Genomic DNA, 15,838 nt, shown 5'->3' with positions numbered 1-15,838 from the left:
CTTAGGACAACAGATGCATACAAAACCCTGACGAGCGCAGCAGAGGCCATGTTTCCCTCTACGAGATTCCTTCACACAATTTACTCATCTTTCTTCAAAAGCATAATGTTCAGGAGGATGCTAAAAGTCACGGCACACAGCCCCGTAAAAATTCCATCACTGGATTTGCTGGTCTTGGGTGAAAGATCTAGGAAAGGAGCCGGTGAGGAGGGTGGGGATGGCACAGAGAGTAAACAAGAGATTTGGAGAGAGTACCCTGGCAGGTAGTACCAGGGTTTCACACATGGTTTTTTATTCAAATAAATAACTGAATGTGGTATAGACACTTCACCTCTTTAACAAGATATAGCAATGGTTACAAAGTCATTCTAGGTAAATGGGTAGGAGAAGCCATTACATAGTTGAATCCCAAACATGGACCCCAATACATTCTGTTTAACTTGTGGATCAATTTTACTTGCAGTGTTCAGGAAAGACTGAAGAGAGAAAGCATGCTTCACTTGAGTCTTGAAGGGTAAGTAATTCAAAAGGTACACAAAGTGGGGAAAGAAATTCTAGACAGAGGAAGCATGGAGGTGTGAATGATTGGGCTGGCTGAAATGGAGGGCGTAGGAGCAGAGAGAGTGATTGCTAGAGGGGCTGCCAGGCCTCCAGCCTGCATAATCCACGAATGAGTGGCAGGCTGCTGGCAGCGTCTTGAGAAGAAAGATGCAGGAGGGGTAGCCCAGTCACAGGACCTGGGGTGGGAGGAAACTGTCATGGGTCTCCAGTGCACTTAAGTCCACTGGGACGGGTGTTTTCTGGGATAGGAAACCACACAGGGAACCACAGAAGAATCTATTATAAACGGAAGTTTGGTAGAAGCTACACTTGGAACCCAGGGTAACCCAAGAGCATATCTGCTGGCTTTTGTGTGTCTGCTCACTTGGGTGGTTCAGTCTTCGCCAGGATCTTCCACCCCAGCCTGAGACTACAATTTCTGAAGAGACATGTACTGGGAGTCACTTCTTTTCTTTTATTAAGGTATCACTTGGTCAGTATACAAAGAGAACAAGCTGGAACTACACACTCACATGCAGAATAAATGATGAAATTCGTATTTAAAAAGTAGATGATATAAGAAGCTGCACTACCAGGAGGGTCTCCTGGTCCAGTGTCCAGAGAGCCACAAGCTGTCAGCAGCCCCTGAGAGTTCATGATAAATCTTTGAGAGACACTTAGAGCCAAATGGCTCCCTCAGATCACAACGAATGAGGCCCAAGCTCCTTTGCAGGAACTGGTGCTCACACACAGGCTTACAGGGAGTGGGGGCGGGGAGGGCCTGTAAAACCACCACCAGCTCAGCTACAAGCAAAGTGGACCCAGCAGTGCTTTCCCTGTGGCTTTGTTGGCGGATCAGCTCCTGGTACTCAACCTTCGCCAACTTCTGGGCTCCCTTGGGGAGTGGGGGATGCAGCTGTGCTGCACGCCAGCGTGAGAAGGCAAGGGCCTGCTTCCTAAGGCAAGGAGCCTGGTTTTGTCGTCCCGGCCTAGGTGAGCGTGTGTCGCCTTTCTTACACCAACCTCCCATTTTCTCTCAGGACTGCCAAGCCCTTCCGGCCACTCCCATGGGAATGGGTGAAGAGATGCGACCTCAGGGGAATCCACGGAACTTGGAGTCACGTGAGCAGCACGCAAGCCCTCCACTGGCCGCTCTCTAGCAACGCGATACTGGGGAGGCTGCTTCATTCTTCTAAGCCTCCTAGTCCCCATTTGTAAAAATGGGAACGAGAATGTCTACTTCACAGGGTTATACTAAGGAATTACCGAAATTTTATTTTGGCATGGCCAAGTACCATGCCAGCACACGGTATATGTTCAAAACTGTTTTCTTTCCTTCTTTCTTCTCCCCCCATTACCACTCCATTTCTTTCTTTCTATTTTTGTTTCCAGGTTTCTGGATTTATTTGTTGTCATGTAATCCCGATGGCACCCGCCCAAAGCGCCAACAGGGGCTCCCCTACCCCGACAGGAAGATCTGGGTCTCAGATACTGTTGGAGCCCAGGAGAGAGATTTGGGGAACCCGTGGGTGTGAGGGTACCGTGACTGTCTCAGGGATGAAGGGAAGGTGTCATGACGGAAAGACATGAATAAGAAATAGTGGTGTAGTGGTGGCGCTGGGCTGAGTCTGGCTGGAATCTGGAATCTGTGGCAGTGCTGGGTACAGAACCTTTACCAGGGACAAAACCACCCCTTTCCAAGAGTGGGTAGGCCCAAGGATGTGGGAGGCGTCTCTTCCCGGCAGGTCTGTGCACCAAAAGCCAGTAGGAAGGGTTTATACTCCACACTCTGGCTCAGTAGAAATGTTCTACCCATCTCTCCATCATTGTCCAGCCAGCCAGCCATCTGCTATATATTTAGAACTTTGTAGAAGGCAGGCTGGCTGTGGCAGAAAACCGCATGTGCTCATTCAGCACTTTTTATCCAAGGAGTCAGTATCATTTGCAGTCACTCCACTGGAGTCTTTTACATTAATGCTGTGAGGTAGTAACAAGACATGCAAAACTCTCTTTTTATAAAGTGGTCCCAGTTATATGGGTGAGTATTGTTGAAACATGGTAAGGGCTGGTCAAATGGAGGGCTGTTCTCCCGAAGGCCATAAACTGGTGCTCCCCTCAAAGCCTTGGTATGGCTTGTGTTGGACTGATCTCTATGTTCAGGCCAGTTCTGCTGCTCTTCATACCAGTGTAGGTTTCAAGTCATCTTTGAAGTTCACGATAGGCTTTGGGTGGGCCCACAATTTTTCCCAGGAAGCCAGCCTGGCAGCAGACTCTGGGTCGCTGTCTGATGTGCCACTGTCACTAGAGTCGGAAGAACTCTGGAAGCAGATTTCACAGTAGGGCCGGTGGCAGCGGCAGAAGAACTCATCTGAGCTGCTGGACTCAGTGTCAAGGTAGTTGCATGGAGAAGACAGGGCGGGACAGCCTGGGGACGCTGGAGGCTGCCCAGGTAGGTCTGGTGGTGTTCTGTAGAGGCGTGGGGGAGCAGGGCTTTCTGCCAGGTCAGAACCAGAAGGCTGATGAGGGCAGGCTGTATCACTTCCTCCAGCCCCCTGGGGCTCTGTCTGACATGGTTTGCTGTCCTCCAGGGTACCTGGCCTGCCTTGAGAATCTGGGAGTAGCAGAGGCTTCCTGGGAAAGGGCCTTGGTACCCTGGAACCAGCAGTTTGGGGGTCAGGGCTGGGGCTGCCCCCATTCTGCACATCCAGCCCACCATATGCCCCAGAAACAGTCCTGTTTGCCCGACGTCCTACATATGAAGGCACAGAGCCCAGAAAGTGTGGGGGAGCCCGCTGAGCTGCTCGTCTTCTCCTCACCATGCATGGGCTTAAGCCAAGCTTCTTGGAGAGGGCCATCTTCTGGGGCCTGCGGGTAGTACTGCGCTTCCAGGGCTGCTGGGGACAGGAAGGGGAAGCAGGGAGGGGAGCCTCAGGGCTCAGGCTCAGATCTTGTAGGACTTCCTGAAGCTTCTCTCTGATTGCTGAACTGACCCTTGACAGCCGCTTTTGGGGCTCCTCTAAGTCCTCCAGCTGCCTCTGTCTCTGGGGAACAGAGACTCCTCCACCTGGTATGAGACTCTGGCTGGGAGCCATTGGTACCTGGTCTCCTCCTTCAGGACCCCTGCTTTGGCCATTCTGTGGCTTCTGGCTACAGGTCGCGTTTAAATGATCAGAAAAGTTTTTCAAGTTGGACCTCTTCTTCTGTGCCGGGGAGGGGCTGGGGTACTTTGCAGGTCCCTCGAAGCTATGGACACTTGAGGAGGGCACTGAGGTACTCTGAGAGTCCTGGGCAGCGGGGCTGGCTTCAGGCTGAGAGTCAGAGAGGCATTCCGCAGGCCCCTGAGCTGCCATGCCGTGGGCGGCGGCTGCAGCCTGGATGTCCAGGCTCTGGGAGGAGGCAGGTGGGGCAGCCGACCCCGGGGGGTCACAGGTGCATTCTGCTGACATCAGCTTCACTAGCTTCTCTTTAGCATTATTTACCTGTTCCTGAAGGCTTTCAATCACAGCATTTTTCTGTAAAATAAAGGCAAAACCATCAACAAAAGAGCTGCTGAGAGTTTTCACATCATCTCCTCTGGTGGAGAAAGTGTGGCATCAGGAGACCTTGGTTTAAATCCTGGTTCCTCCACATATTAGCTGGGTGATATTAGGCTCTGAAGAGCCAACCCCTCAAAGGGTGAAATGAGTTGATGCACGTAAAGTGCTTGGCACAATAATTGGCATGTGGTGCCCAGCAAGGTTAGCCATTATTTACTGTTAGGATTTCCATATGCCCCTGGCACCTCTAGGCAGTATGGCATTGTCTGTGGTAAGGGAGGTTGGGAGAGGCACAGCCGAACCGTTGATGGCTGCTGCAGTACCCTCACCTTTCCCCAGAGCTAAGAGAGTCAGGTCCGTCTGTGGGACACTAGCCTGAATGGTGTTTGGGACGGTCCAACTGTGGGTTTATCAGCCTTTGGCAAAATGAAGATGGCTTTGAGGCACACCTCCAGGGGCTGAACAAGTGGGGATGAAGTATTTTGCCTCCTGCTAAAAAGCCTAGAAAATGGGAAGAACAGGGAGAAGGTGGAGATTTCCAGGCCAACGAGAAAAGACTGGAGGCAGAAGGAGCCAATGAGAATCTCGGGTTGATGTGATCACTTCTCGGGTTGGACCTCTGGGGGTCTGAGGCCAAAGCAATAATGTGGCAATATCAGCTGTCAGTATTTCCTAAAGAAGTACATTGGAGAAGCTTGAAAAAAAATATGACTGTTGGGCCTCACCCCCTTGATAACTCAATTCAGTAAGTCTAGAATGGCCCAGAAGATGAAGGAGACAGTTCTGCTACTGAGCTGCCTGCCTGCCAACTGGATGTTAATGCATAAACAGGTTATGCCCAGGAAGGCTGGCAGATGAGAGCTGCAGGGGTGTGACAGTTCTAACGGCAAGATCCTGGGGCATGAAGGAGGAGTAGGAGCATCGGTGATAGGTGTACAGGGTAAGACTGCACCCTGAAGATCTTTCTAGAGTATTGCAGCTGAGTCTAGAGCTCAAGACTGTAGCTCCAGCTTCTGAAATTTCTGATGTTCAAGGAAGCAGAGCAGGGATCATCACAGGGAACTTATGGTCTTGGGGCACATGACACAGGGTGAAGAGCATGCACTGTGTTCCAGGAAGTGCCTGTCCAAATACCAAAACACTACCTCTTTGTTGCCATCCTCTTTTAAAAAGGCTGAAGGATAAGAGCATTTCAACATCCATTTATTATGCCCTGGAAACAAAAGGATGTTTCCCTTTTTCAGGATACCTGATACAAGTCATCCATGGATTGAATCTGTGGGTATTTTGTCAAGTTTACACAGGACAGGGGCCCAGAAATGATCCTTTAAGGGAGCTGTAGCTTAAATGAAAATGTCCAATCGTCTGGCAACAATCCCAAAGCAGACCCACTGCTCCCCATTTGTAAGAAGGAAGGTGATTTTTCCACTTAACAGTATTCCAGTTTCACCTCTGGTTTAGCCTATTTCTTCTATCATCAGGGGAGACTCTAGGACCAGTGAGCAACTGGTGAATAAGGCAGAAGGCACTTTCAGCCGAGCACCTGCCTGCCTGTTCTCCCTTCTCCCCACCTGCAGGGTGGCAAGGTTTGGGCGTTGCCGGGCAGTTGTACGTGCCTCAAGGGCTCTCCAGGACCGGAGTGGATGAGTAACAGGGAGACGCTCGCGCCCTTCGTGGTGTCTGGGTCGTGCCAGGCATCTCCGAGGATATCATGGGGGTGACTCTGATAGCCACACACAAGTGACTCTTCCTGTCCGGAAGCCGCCCCACCCCACGTAATCTCCTGCTGGCCTCAGGAGGCCTCTGCTGCTGCAGAGTTAGCCAGAAGCCACTAGCTGATAACAATCACACCAGGGAGAGAATCTGAGTGCTGGCTTTTTTGTTCCATATCCTCAAACTCCTTTCAGTATAGGAAAATAGTATCAATACTGAATTGAGAATACTCTTCTCCCAGCAAACCATACATCTGAAGCTGGCTGGTGACAGATTTTGGAATGTTGGTCTAAACAGTAAATTTCCCTTCTTTCAGAAAAGGAAGTAGGACTCTGTTTTCACCGTGGCTGCCTGCTAATTCGAAGCGAGGTGTCAGGCACCACCATCGTGAGAACAAAATCTGACCTACTGTGGCAGCTGTATTTAAATAAGCTTATTCATTATTACTTTGGCCCATCTTGGAAAGCAAAATGTCCACAGACCATTAGAAACGGAGTCATCCTCCTGTTGGTGTGGTTCAAGGAAGAAAAGTATGTGAGTGTCCTCTGCTGCAGCGTGTAGAAGGGGCTCCTCCGCCTCTGGGAAGGGTCCACTGCAGGTCTTCACACAGCTTGTGAGGTCAGTTCATGGGTGCTGCCCACCCTCAGGCCCTGGGGATGCCCAGCCATAGGAGCAAGAGAGAGAAGGATGAGAAGATGGACTGCCCAGACATGGGAATGCAAGAGAAGAACACCAGGGCAGCAGAAGGGCTGTGGAGGAGGGAAATGCAAACAGGAGCTGGCTTCAGGGCAACACAAGAGAGATAAACACAAGAGAGATACTTGTGTTTATTCAACAGGTGGAGGAGAGCTTAGGATGCAGCTCCTGGAATCCATTTATACCACCAGAAGGAACGTATCTAGGCCTGCCACATGGTCCTCGACTGACTGCTGGTTCTCAGGCCTTCTGGGAAAGGTGTTCCAGGGGTAGAGTGTGGTGTGAGGCCAGCTTTTACTGCTCATGCGTCTGAACCCTATTAGGGCTCTTCCTGTACAGACTCAAGGGGAAACAGGCTAGGATGGCAGAAGTATGAAAAGCACATCACAAATTACCGTAAGGCTAAAGAGCCAGTTCACTTGGCTGTTTCAGCATTAGCTGGTTGTGAATGGAAACCATCCTGGCTGTTCTAGTCAAGAATCTTGGGCCTTCTGTGTAGCTGGAAAAATGCTCTCCAAAGACTTTAGAGAGTATCAAAGGCAGCGTTACTCCCTTGCCAGGTCAGAAGAAACCTGGCTTTGAAATAAAGATCTGAATGCTTCAAAAACAGTAAAGAAGTGGAGAAGTATTAAACTGAGGGATAAAAAGGGCCCCAAACCAAGGGTCTGGTGTGGGAGACAGCGAGGCACGGACAATGGGTGTCCAGAGAGGCTTAATCCCTTCATCCAGTTAGGCACTAAGTCTCTTGTGTTTCTTAGGTCCCCACCACCCCATCCTCTCACAGGAGCTATTAATACTCGAGTGGCAGTTCCATTACAAAAAGCACCATTTCTCAAATAGCACCTGCTTAGGTAGGTTCTGTACTGAAAAAAACATGGAATATAATTTAGTTAGTTTCAAAATACTGACTAATTCCTCTGGGCCCTGTGCCTTCCTCCTGAAGCAGTGCAGCACTCAGGCTTTTCCACGTGCTTACTTCAAGCCCACACTGTACTGTCCAAGTCTGGGAAAAGGACCAACTCTGGCTTAAGTACAGCAAAAAGAAGGGCTGGAGGCTAGCTGGTTTTCCTTTAGTGTTATAAGGGCATTCAAAGGCCCTTGTTCAGTTCATCTCCCAATCTGTAGACACTTCTTGACTTTCTGGCTGATGAAATGATTAATATCTCTAGGTAAAGCCTGGAAAAGACAGTAAGGGGGTGGCCATAAGATCTTGACACTGGGGCACTACTCTGTGAAGAGAAATATGCATCAGACAAAAGAAGTGGGGTCCACCACAACTCAGAGCCCTTACAATACTGTTCCCTCTGCTTGGAATGCTTTTCTCCACACTCTTTGCCCGATCAACTTGTATTCAGCTCTCAGCTCAGAGGTCTTTTCCTGACTGCTTTAAATTAGGCTTCCCTGCCCTACCCACCCATTATTCTGTCTTATGACATTGATTTTTACCTTCCTAATTCTTTTTTATTTTTATTTTTTAAAGATTTATTTTATTTATTTCTCTCCCCTTCCCCCTGTTGTCTGCTCTCTGTGTCCATTTGCTGTGTGTTCTTCTATGCACTTGCATTCTTGTCATGAGGCACCGGGAAACTGTGTTCCTTTTTTTTTTGGTTGTTGCGTCATCTTGCTGTGTCAGCTCTCGGTGTGTGCAGCGTCACTCCTGGGCAGGATGTGCTTTTATCACTCGAGGCGGCTCACCTTGCGCGTGGAACACCCCTATGCAGGGACGCCCCTGTGTGGCACGGCACTCTGTGCGGGGCAGCACTGCGCATGGGCCAGTTCACCACATGGGTCAGGAGGCCCTGGGTATATCGCATGCTGGACCCTCCATATGGTAGGTGGACGCTCTATCAGTTGAGCCACAATCGCTTCCCCCTTCATAAATCTTAGTGCAATTCCTAATTATGTGTTCTTGATTAATATCTTTTCCTCCACTAGACTGTTAGCTGCATGAGAGATGGGACTATGTTTTGTTCATCAGCGCTTTGCACAATACCTGGCACACAGTGTGACTTGATATACATTCATATAATGAATGAATGAAGTGGGTGAGGGTCAGCAGCGGGAGGGAGACTGGGGAACTGGTGCGTTTTTGCTGGCTGATAGGTGAAGTGGAAGTGGAGGAAGTGGAGAGGAAGAGAAAGTGAGCGCATCGGGGGCCACGGATGCAGGAGGAAGCACCCAGCTGGAGTTCTTATCAAGAATCCAAGGGGCAGGAATGCCGCTTACTTCTGTGAGGAGCCTTTCCATGGAGTTTTTCTCTCCTCTTGGGTGGCAGCTCTGTTCCTCACCATACCGGGTGTGGAAGCCTTTGCTGGGGGTGCTGAAATACTTGGCCATGTGTCTGGTTGTTTGGTTTTCCTCTTCAAATGCCTTCCATTGCTTCAGCTGGTAGATAAAAGAACACATGTTATTTATTTAATTATACACAAAAACACATTCTCTCACTCTTTCTCATAAACACCAGAGAATGACAGTGCCACAGAAAAAACATGTGCAAAAACAGTTCTCTCCTCAAAACTAGACCTTCTCTGAATAGCTCATGGACAGTAATGACAGAAGGTATAGTGAATTTTAAGGTTAAATAACTTTAAAAAGTGCCAGAAGAAGAATATGACAGATGGATGACCTGGAACAACTTCACTTGACCCACCTACCTACCCATTGCTGAGTTGGTCAAAGAAAAGCAGGGTTAAAATACACTTCTAGCTCCCACGGTCTAAAGCCAGAGTCTAGGAGCTATCACAGATTCAGCAATCTAAACACTGTATGTTTCAAACTGGTTCTAGTTGCACACAGCTGTTCGTAATAATGTCTCATTTGCCATGTGTGATTCTACCATAGAAAACCCAGTCAATAATCAAATTTCTAACCAAATCAATAATCAAGGCTCAGACAGATAGAAAACCACAAATGCCAATAAGGATATAACATTAGACCTGAGATCTGACCATCTTTTTCCTTTGACAGATAGGGAAAAACTCAGAGAAAGGATGGAATATGCCCAAGCTCATACAGCTGGTTAGCGGCAGAACCACACCTGTCACGGGCCATTACACTACACTGGCATGTCCTCGTACAGGTGATGAAAAGAATGACTATTAACTACTGGGGCCCTCGGGGATGTTTTTCAGAAGAAACTGGTCTTGAGGAATAATCTGTGGAAGCACAGGTTGGTTTAGTTTAATCAGGACGGAGCTAAACGCAGAACTTTCACAGACAGGTGAGTGCCAGGGAAGTGAGAGGCAGAGGAGACACAGTGACTGAGGCTTCTCCTTTTCCCTTAGAAATCCCCATAACTAAGCGCCCCAGTGATGTACCTGAGTTTAAAGAAATGATGCTGGGGTGTCCACTATGGCCTCACAGGGAACCTGGAATTTTTTTGCTCAGTGTCAAACATTTACTAAGCTCTGACTTTTGAGTGTAACCCAAATTTGATAAATCTCAAACAGGATTTTAAAATCTACATTCTACAAAATCAATTTCAATTCCCCATTATCACCCACGTCTTCTCGGGTCCTCTGTTGACTCAGCATTAGTCCTTTATGGTATCAGGAGTCTGTGACCTGTGCTGGGTCAAAAATATCAAAGACTAGCCCTGCCCTGATCAAGATGGCAGAGATGCTTTAGGGCTCTGTCCCCCAAAGAAACTTTGACAGCCAGCAAGAGCTGGCAAAAGCATCTTTCTAAAACCTCCAGAAAACAGTTAAAGGATTGCCGTAACAGGGTGAGTGCCAAATCAAGAAAAAGGCCACTTAAAAGCAGTAGGGGGAAGCAGATGTGGCTCAAATGATAAGGCCTATGCCTACCATACAGGAGGACCCGGGTTCGATCCCTAGGGCCTCCTGATGAAAAAGAAAGAGAGAAAGTATGCCTGTGTGGTGAGCCAGTGCCCATGTGGTGAGCCAGTGCCTGGTAAGTTGAGTGCCTGCACAATGAACCAGTGCCTGTGCAAGTGAGTCATGAAGTAAGATGATGACACAACAAAAGAGAAGTGAAGGGGAGAGTCAAGGTGAAGCACAGCTGAGTGCCACCAACTGAGGTGGCAAAGCTGACAGCAACCCTCTCTCCACATCAGAGGTCCCCAGGATTGAATCCCAGTGAATCCTAGAGGAAAGAAACGAGAAGACAAAAAGAGGAACAGAAGATGGCACAGCAAATGGACACAGACAGCAAGAACAGCAGGGCGGGGGGAGGGGGAGGGGGAAGGGAAGGGAGAAAATATAAATTAAATAAATAAATCTAAAAAATAAAAGCAGTAGGATCTCATGGCTTCATGGCCAGGTTGCTCTCCCAGCCCCTCACCAGCTCAGTACACAGCAGATGACACTACCAGTGCAGGTCAATGGTACCAGTTCCAGAAGGGACAGAGTAGCTATACACATACTGGGGCATGTATGCCTGGCCATCTGCCTGGTGGTGGCCTAAAGGCCTTGCTGTCCTAGAACTTGCCCTGCATGTAGAAAGTGGCTCACTGAACTCTGCTACAGAACAGTGTGGGAGAGCAATCAAGTTGTACTGCCAGGTTGCTAGCAGCAGGACAGACAGTGCAGTGCCCACAACCATGAAAAGCTTTTTCCAGGGTAGAGGGGGCATTCTTATTTGTGTAAACAGGGAAATTCCTAGGGTCACACACACATGCCCAAGACAAGAGGCATGCATTAAACAGATCAGGGAGGCCCCTATGCTTTGGCCTGGAGCTATTCTCTGAACTCATTGCCTGGGTAAATTCTGAAGGAGAGTACTCCCGCAGATCAATCTGCAAAGACTAGAAAAGTGTTTTCTTTTTTCCCATCTTTTCTCCTCCTCCTTCTTCTTTTTAAAAAAGATTTAGGGAAGCAGATTTGGCTCAACGAATAGAGCATCCACCTACCACATGGGCGGTCCAAAGGTTCAAAACCAGGGCCTCCTGACCCATGTGATGAACTGGCCCACGCGCAGTGCTGATGTGTGCAAGAAGTGCCGTGCCACGCAGGGGTGTCCCCCACATAGAGGAGCTCCATGCGCAAGGAGTGCGCCCTGTAAGGAGAGCCACCCAGCGTGAGAAAAGTGCAGCCTGCCTGGAATGGCGCCACATACATGGAGCGCTGACACAGCAAGATGACACAACAAAAAGAGACACAGATTCCCCATGCTGCTGACGAGAATACAAGCAGATACAGAAGAACACACAGCGAATGGATACAGAGAACAGACAACTGTGTGTGGGGGAGGGGGACAGGGAAGGGGAGAGAAATAAATTCTTTAAAAAAACAAAACATTTTATAAAAAATAAATAAATAAGATTTATTTCTTTATCCTTCCCCCATTTGTTTTACACTTGCTGTCTGCTCTCTGTGTCCACTTGCTTGTCTTCTTCTTAGGCAGCACCAGAAACTGATCCTGGGACCATCTGGAGTGGGAGAGAGGTACTCAATCTCTTGTGCTACCTCAGCTACCTGGTCTGCTGCATCTCTTGTTGTCTCTCCTCTGTGTCTCTTTTTGCTGCGTCATTTTGCTATGCCAGCTCTCCACAGGGGCCAGCACTCTGCTTGGGCCAGCTTGCTGCACAGGCCAACTTGCCTTCACCAGGAGGCCTCAGAAACTGAACCCTGGACCTCCCATATGGTAGACAGGAGCCCAACTGCTTGAGCCACATCTACTTCCCTCCTTCATCTTGTTAGCTCCTGGCATTCAAGGAAATCTCTGTCATAAGACTACCTAGATACAGGCTTACAGAAAAGACATCTCAGGGTCTAAATTCCAGTGATACATTAAAGTAGCAAAATGTCCAGGTTTCAAGAATAGATTACAAAAAATAGAAAGAAACAGGAAGTGATGACCCAGGCAAAGGAAAAAATTAAAGCATTATAAACCATCAATAAGAAGGATCAGGGAAGCAGACTTGGCTCAATGGATAGGACGTCTGCCTACCACATGGAAGGTATGCGGTTCAAACCCCAGGCCTCTTTGACCCATGTGGAGCTGGCCCATGTGCAGGGCTGATGCGTGCAAGGAGTGCTGTGCCACGCAGGGGGGTCCCCCGCGTAGGGGAGCCCTACACGCAAGGAGTGCATCCTGTAAGGAGAGCCGCCCAGCATGAGAAAAGTGCAGCCTACTCAAGAATGGCGCCGCACGCACGGAGAGCTGACACAGCAAGAAGACACAACAAAAAGAAACACAGATTCCCGGTGCCGCTGATAAGGATAGAAGCAGTCACAGAAGAACAAACAGTGAATGGACACAGAAAGCAGACAATGGGGGGGGGGGGAGAGAGAAATAAATAAACAATAAATCTTTAGAAAAAAATAAGAAGGATCAGACCTGGGACAGTCCAGACAAAGACTTTAAAAAAATATTCCTAAGTATGCTGAAAGAGCTAAAGGAAAACATGGACAAGGAACTAAGGGAAATCAGGAAAATGACAGATGAGCACAAAGAGAATATTAATAGAAAGATGGAAATTATGAAAAGGAACCAAACAGAGCCAAAGACCAGAGTAACAGAAACTAAAAATTCCCTAGAGGGGTTCAACAGCAGATTGGAGCTGGAAGAAGAAAGAATCAGTGACCTTGAAGATAAGATGATTAAAATCCAATTTGAGGAACAAAGGAAGCAATGAAGAAATGTGAACTGAGCCTGAGGAACCTGTAGAACTTCATCAGGCATACCAATATATGTATTGTGGGAGTCCCAGAAGGAGAAGAAAGAGAGGAAAGGGCAGAGAGAATATTCAAAGAAATAATGACTGACAATTTCCCAAATTTAACAAAAGACATGAATATATACATCCAAGAATGTCAATGAACTCCAAATAGGATAAACCCAAATAGACCCACACCACATTGCCATGTTATAATAAAACGATCTAAATTCCAAAGAAAAAGAGAGAATTCTGAAAGGTGCAAGAGAAAAGAAAAGCATCGTATACATGGGAACCTCAATAAGATAAAATGCTGATTTCTTATTGGAAAATTATGGAGGCAAGAAGGCAGAGGGATGAAACACGTAAAGTCATGAAAGAAAACAGGTGCCAACCAAAAATTCTACATCTGGTAAACTGTTTTTCAAAAATGAGGGAGGGGGGGAAGCAGCTGTGGCTCAATCAGTTGGGCTCCCATCTACCATATGGGAAGCCCAGGGGTCTCCTTGTGAAGGCAGGCTTGCCGCATGCTGTGGAGTGCTGCCTAGCCCGCCAGCACCGCGGAGTGCTACCCAGCCCGCAACCACTGCAGAGAGCCAACTCAGCAAGGTGAAGCAACAAGAAGGGAGACAAGTAAAAACACAGAAGAGTGCTCAGCAGATGGACACAGAGAGAAACAACAAGCAAGCTGCAAGGGGGGGGGGGAATAAATAAAATAAATACAGACACACAGAAGAATGCACAGTAAAATGGACACAGAGAGCAGACAATAAACAAGACGCAAAGGGGGGGGGATAATAATTTTTAAAAATGAGGGAGGGAATAACACATTCCCAGAAAAAACAAAAGCTGAGGGACTTTATCACCAGGAGACCAGCTCTATAAGAAATGTTAAAGGGAATTCTGCAAGTTGAAAGGAAAGGACACTAGATATTGACTGAAGTCACATGAAGAAATAAAGATCTCCAGTAAAGGTAATGACGAGTAAATGGAAATGCCCGTACTGTTATATTTTGATTTGTAACATCACTTTTTACTTCCTACATTATCTAAATGGTGATTGCATAAATTGTAATGAAAAATCAATGGTTTTGGATTCATAATGTGTAAGTATGTAATTTGTTAAAAGAATGACATAAATATGGGGGGACAGAGGGATATAGGAACATGATTATGTATGCTATTGAAGTTAAATTGGTATCAAAGCAAACAAGATTGTTACAGATTTAGGATGTTAAGTTTAAACACCATGGTAATCATAAGGAATATATTGTGAATATGCAAACTCACAGAGACAGGAAGTCTCACAGAGTACAGGTTACTAGGGGTGGGGGGATGGGCCAATGTGGGAGTTAATGCAAAATGAGTATAGATTTTCCGTTTGGAGTGAAATAAAACTTATAGTAATGGCTGGTGGTGAGCAACATTGTGACACAGCAACATTATGTATGTGATTAATCCAACTGAATGATATACTTGGCAGGGGTTGAGATGGGAAGGTTTACATTGTATATATGATCCCAAAATTAAAAAAAGAGAAACCAAAGAAATAATGACAATTAAATGCAATACATGATACTGGATGGGATCTAAGAACAGAGGAGAAAATGCTCAAAAGGACATAAGAAAAAATTGGAATATAGAAAGTAAGGTTTATATTAACATTAAATTTCTTGAACTTGATAACTACATTAAGGTGATTACATGAGTGAAAATCCTTGTTTGTTGAAAATATACCCAGAAGTATTACATGATTAAGGACTATGATGAGTGTAACCTGCTCTCAAATGTTAAGAAGACAGACAGACAGACAGACAGATAAATAGATAGATAGATAGATGATATGGCAAAGGTGGCAAAATGTTAAAATTGGTCGATCTGGGTATCTATGGACAGTGTTGGAGTTCTCTTATTTTTATTTTTGCAACTGTCCTGTAAGTTAGAAATTATTTCAAAATTGAAAGCTGGAAAAAATACTGAAGACTTGTGGTGCTCCAAACATACCTGCCCTCATACTTCAACGCTTCTGTTTATGGTGTTTCCCCCATCTGAAATGCCATTCCCTGGCCTTCCCCCACCTACTCAATGAACTCTAACTCCTCCATCAAAACAAAGCCCAAATACCCCATTTTCTGAGAGGGTGTCACTGAGTCTCCCAGGCAGGCTACAGAATCCCTTCCTTCATACCATGTAACAAGCCTCCCTCAAAGCACTTAATGAATGTATTATACAATTCCTTTCATATCTGCTCCCCACTAGAGTTAGAAGTGGGGGGAAGGGGTCATGTGTTTAATTGCATGTTCCCAGCAATTAATCAATGGGTGGACAGATACAAATGAAGGAAGCTTCCCTTTTAAAAAGTTCAACTCTCTAGTAGGAGTGCTGAGACATATACTGATAACTGCAAGGCAGAGTAAAAGGTCCTAAGTACCTTTACAGAGAGTAGATTAACACTTTGGGGGTTTAGAAGAGAGAACAACATCCTAACTCAGGGCATGTCTACCTCTCAGAAGGGGTGGAAGAGGAAGGAGGTGAGGGAAGGTGTGTGTAGGGCTATGGGTTGCCTTAGGGAACTTTCAGAGTCACAGAAGCAGAGGCTGGCTGGCTGGCGGCAATGACTTCAGTGCTTGGCATAAACACCATTTCCTGAAGGCCTGTGTAGAATGCTACTTGGTCCACTTGTTTCTTTAGTCATGTTATCCATTTCATCCATCTCTCTAGTGCTGCCTAGCTG

General features: G+C 47.0%; 1 protein-coding gene across 1 annotated transcript in view; it reads right to left on the bottom strand.

Moving 5' to 3' along the window:
* Positions 1-241: 241 nt before the first annotated feature.
* GPR156 (G protein-coupled receptor 156) overlaps positions 242-15,838 on the bottom strand; it is a 122,568-nt gene continuing 106,971 nt past the window's right edge. Inside the window, exons 9-10 of the mRNA XM_058295765.1 lie at positions 8,712-8,870; positions 242-4,052 (exon numbers count right to left, since the gene is read on the bottom strand). Of these exons, the coding sequence (XP_058151748.1) occupies positions 2,718-4,052; positions 8,712-8,870 (1,494 nt within the window). The 3' untranslated portion in view covers positions 242-2,717. The remainder of the gene's footprint in view (positions 4,053-8,711; positions 8,871-15,838) is intronic.

Source organism: Dasypus novemcinctus, chromosome 4 (genome assembly GCF_030445035.2).
Source record: "Dasypus novemcinctus isolate mDasNov1 chromosome 4, mDasNov1.1.hap2, whole genome shotgun sequence".
In the NCBI taxonomy this organism is placed as follows: Eukaryota; Metazoa; Chordata; class Mammalia; order Cingulata; family Dasypodidae; genus Dasypus; species Dasypus novemcinctus.
Note: the sequence above shows the minus strand (reverse complement) of the source record. Positions and strands in the feature narration are given on the sequence as shown.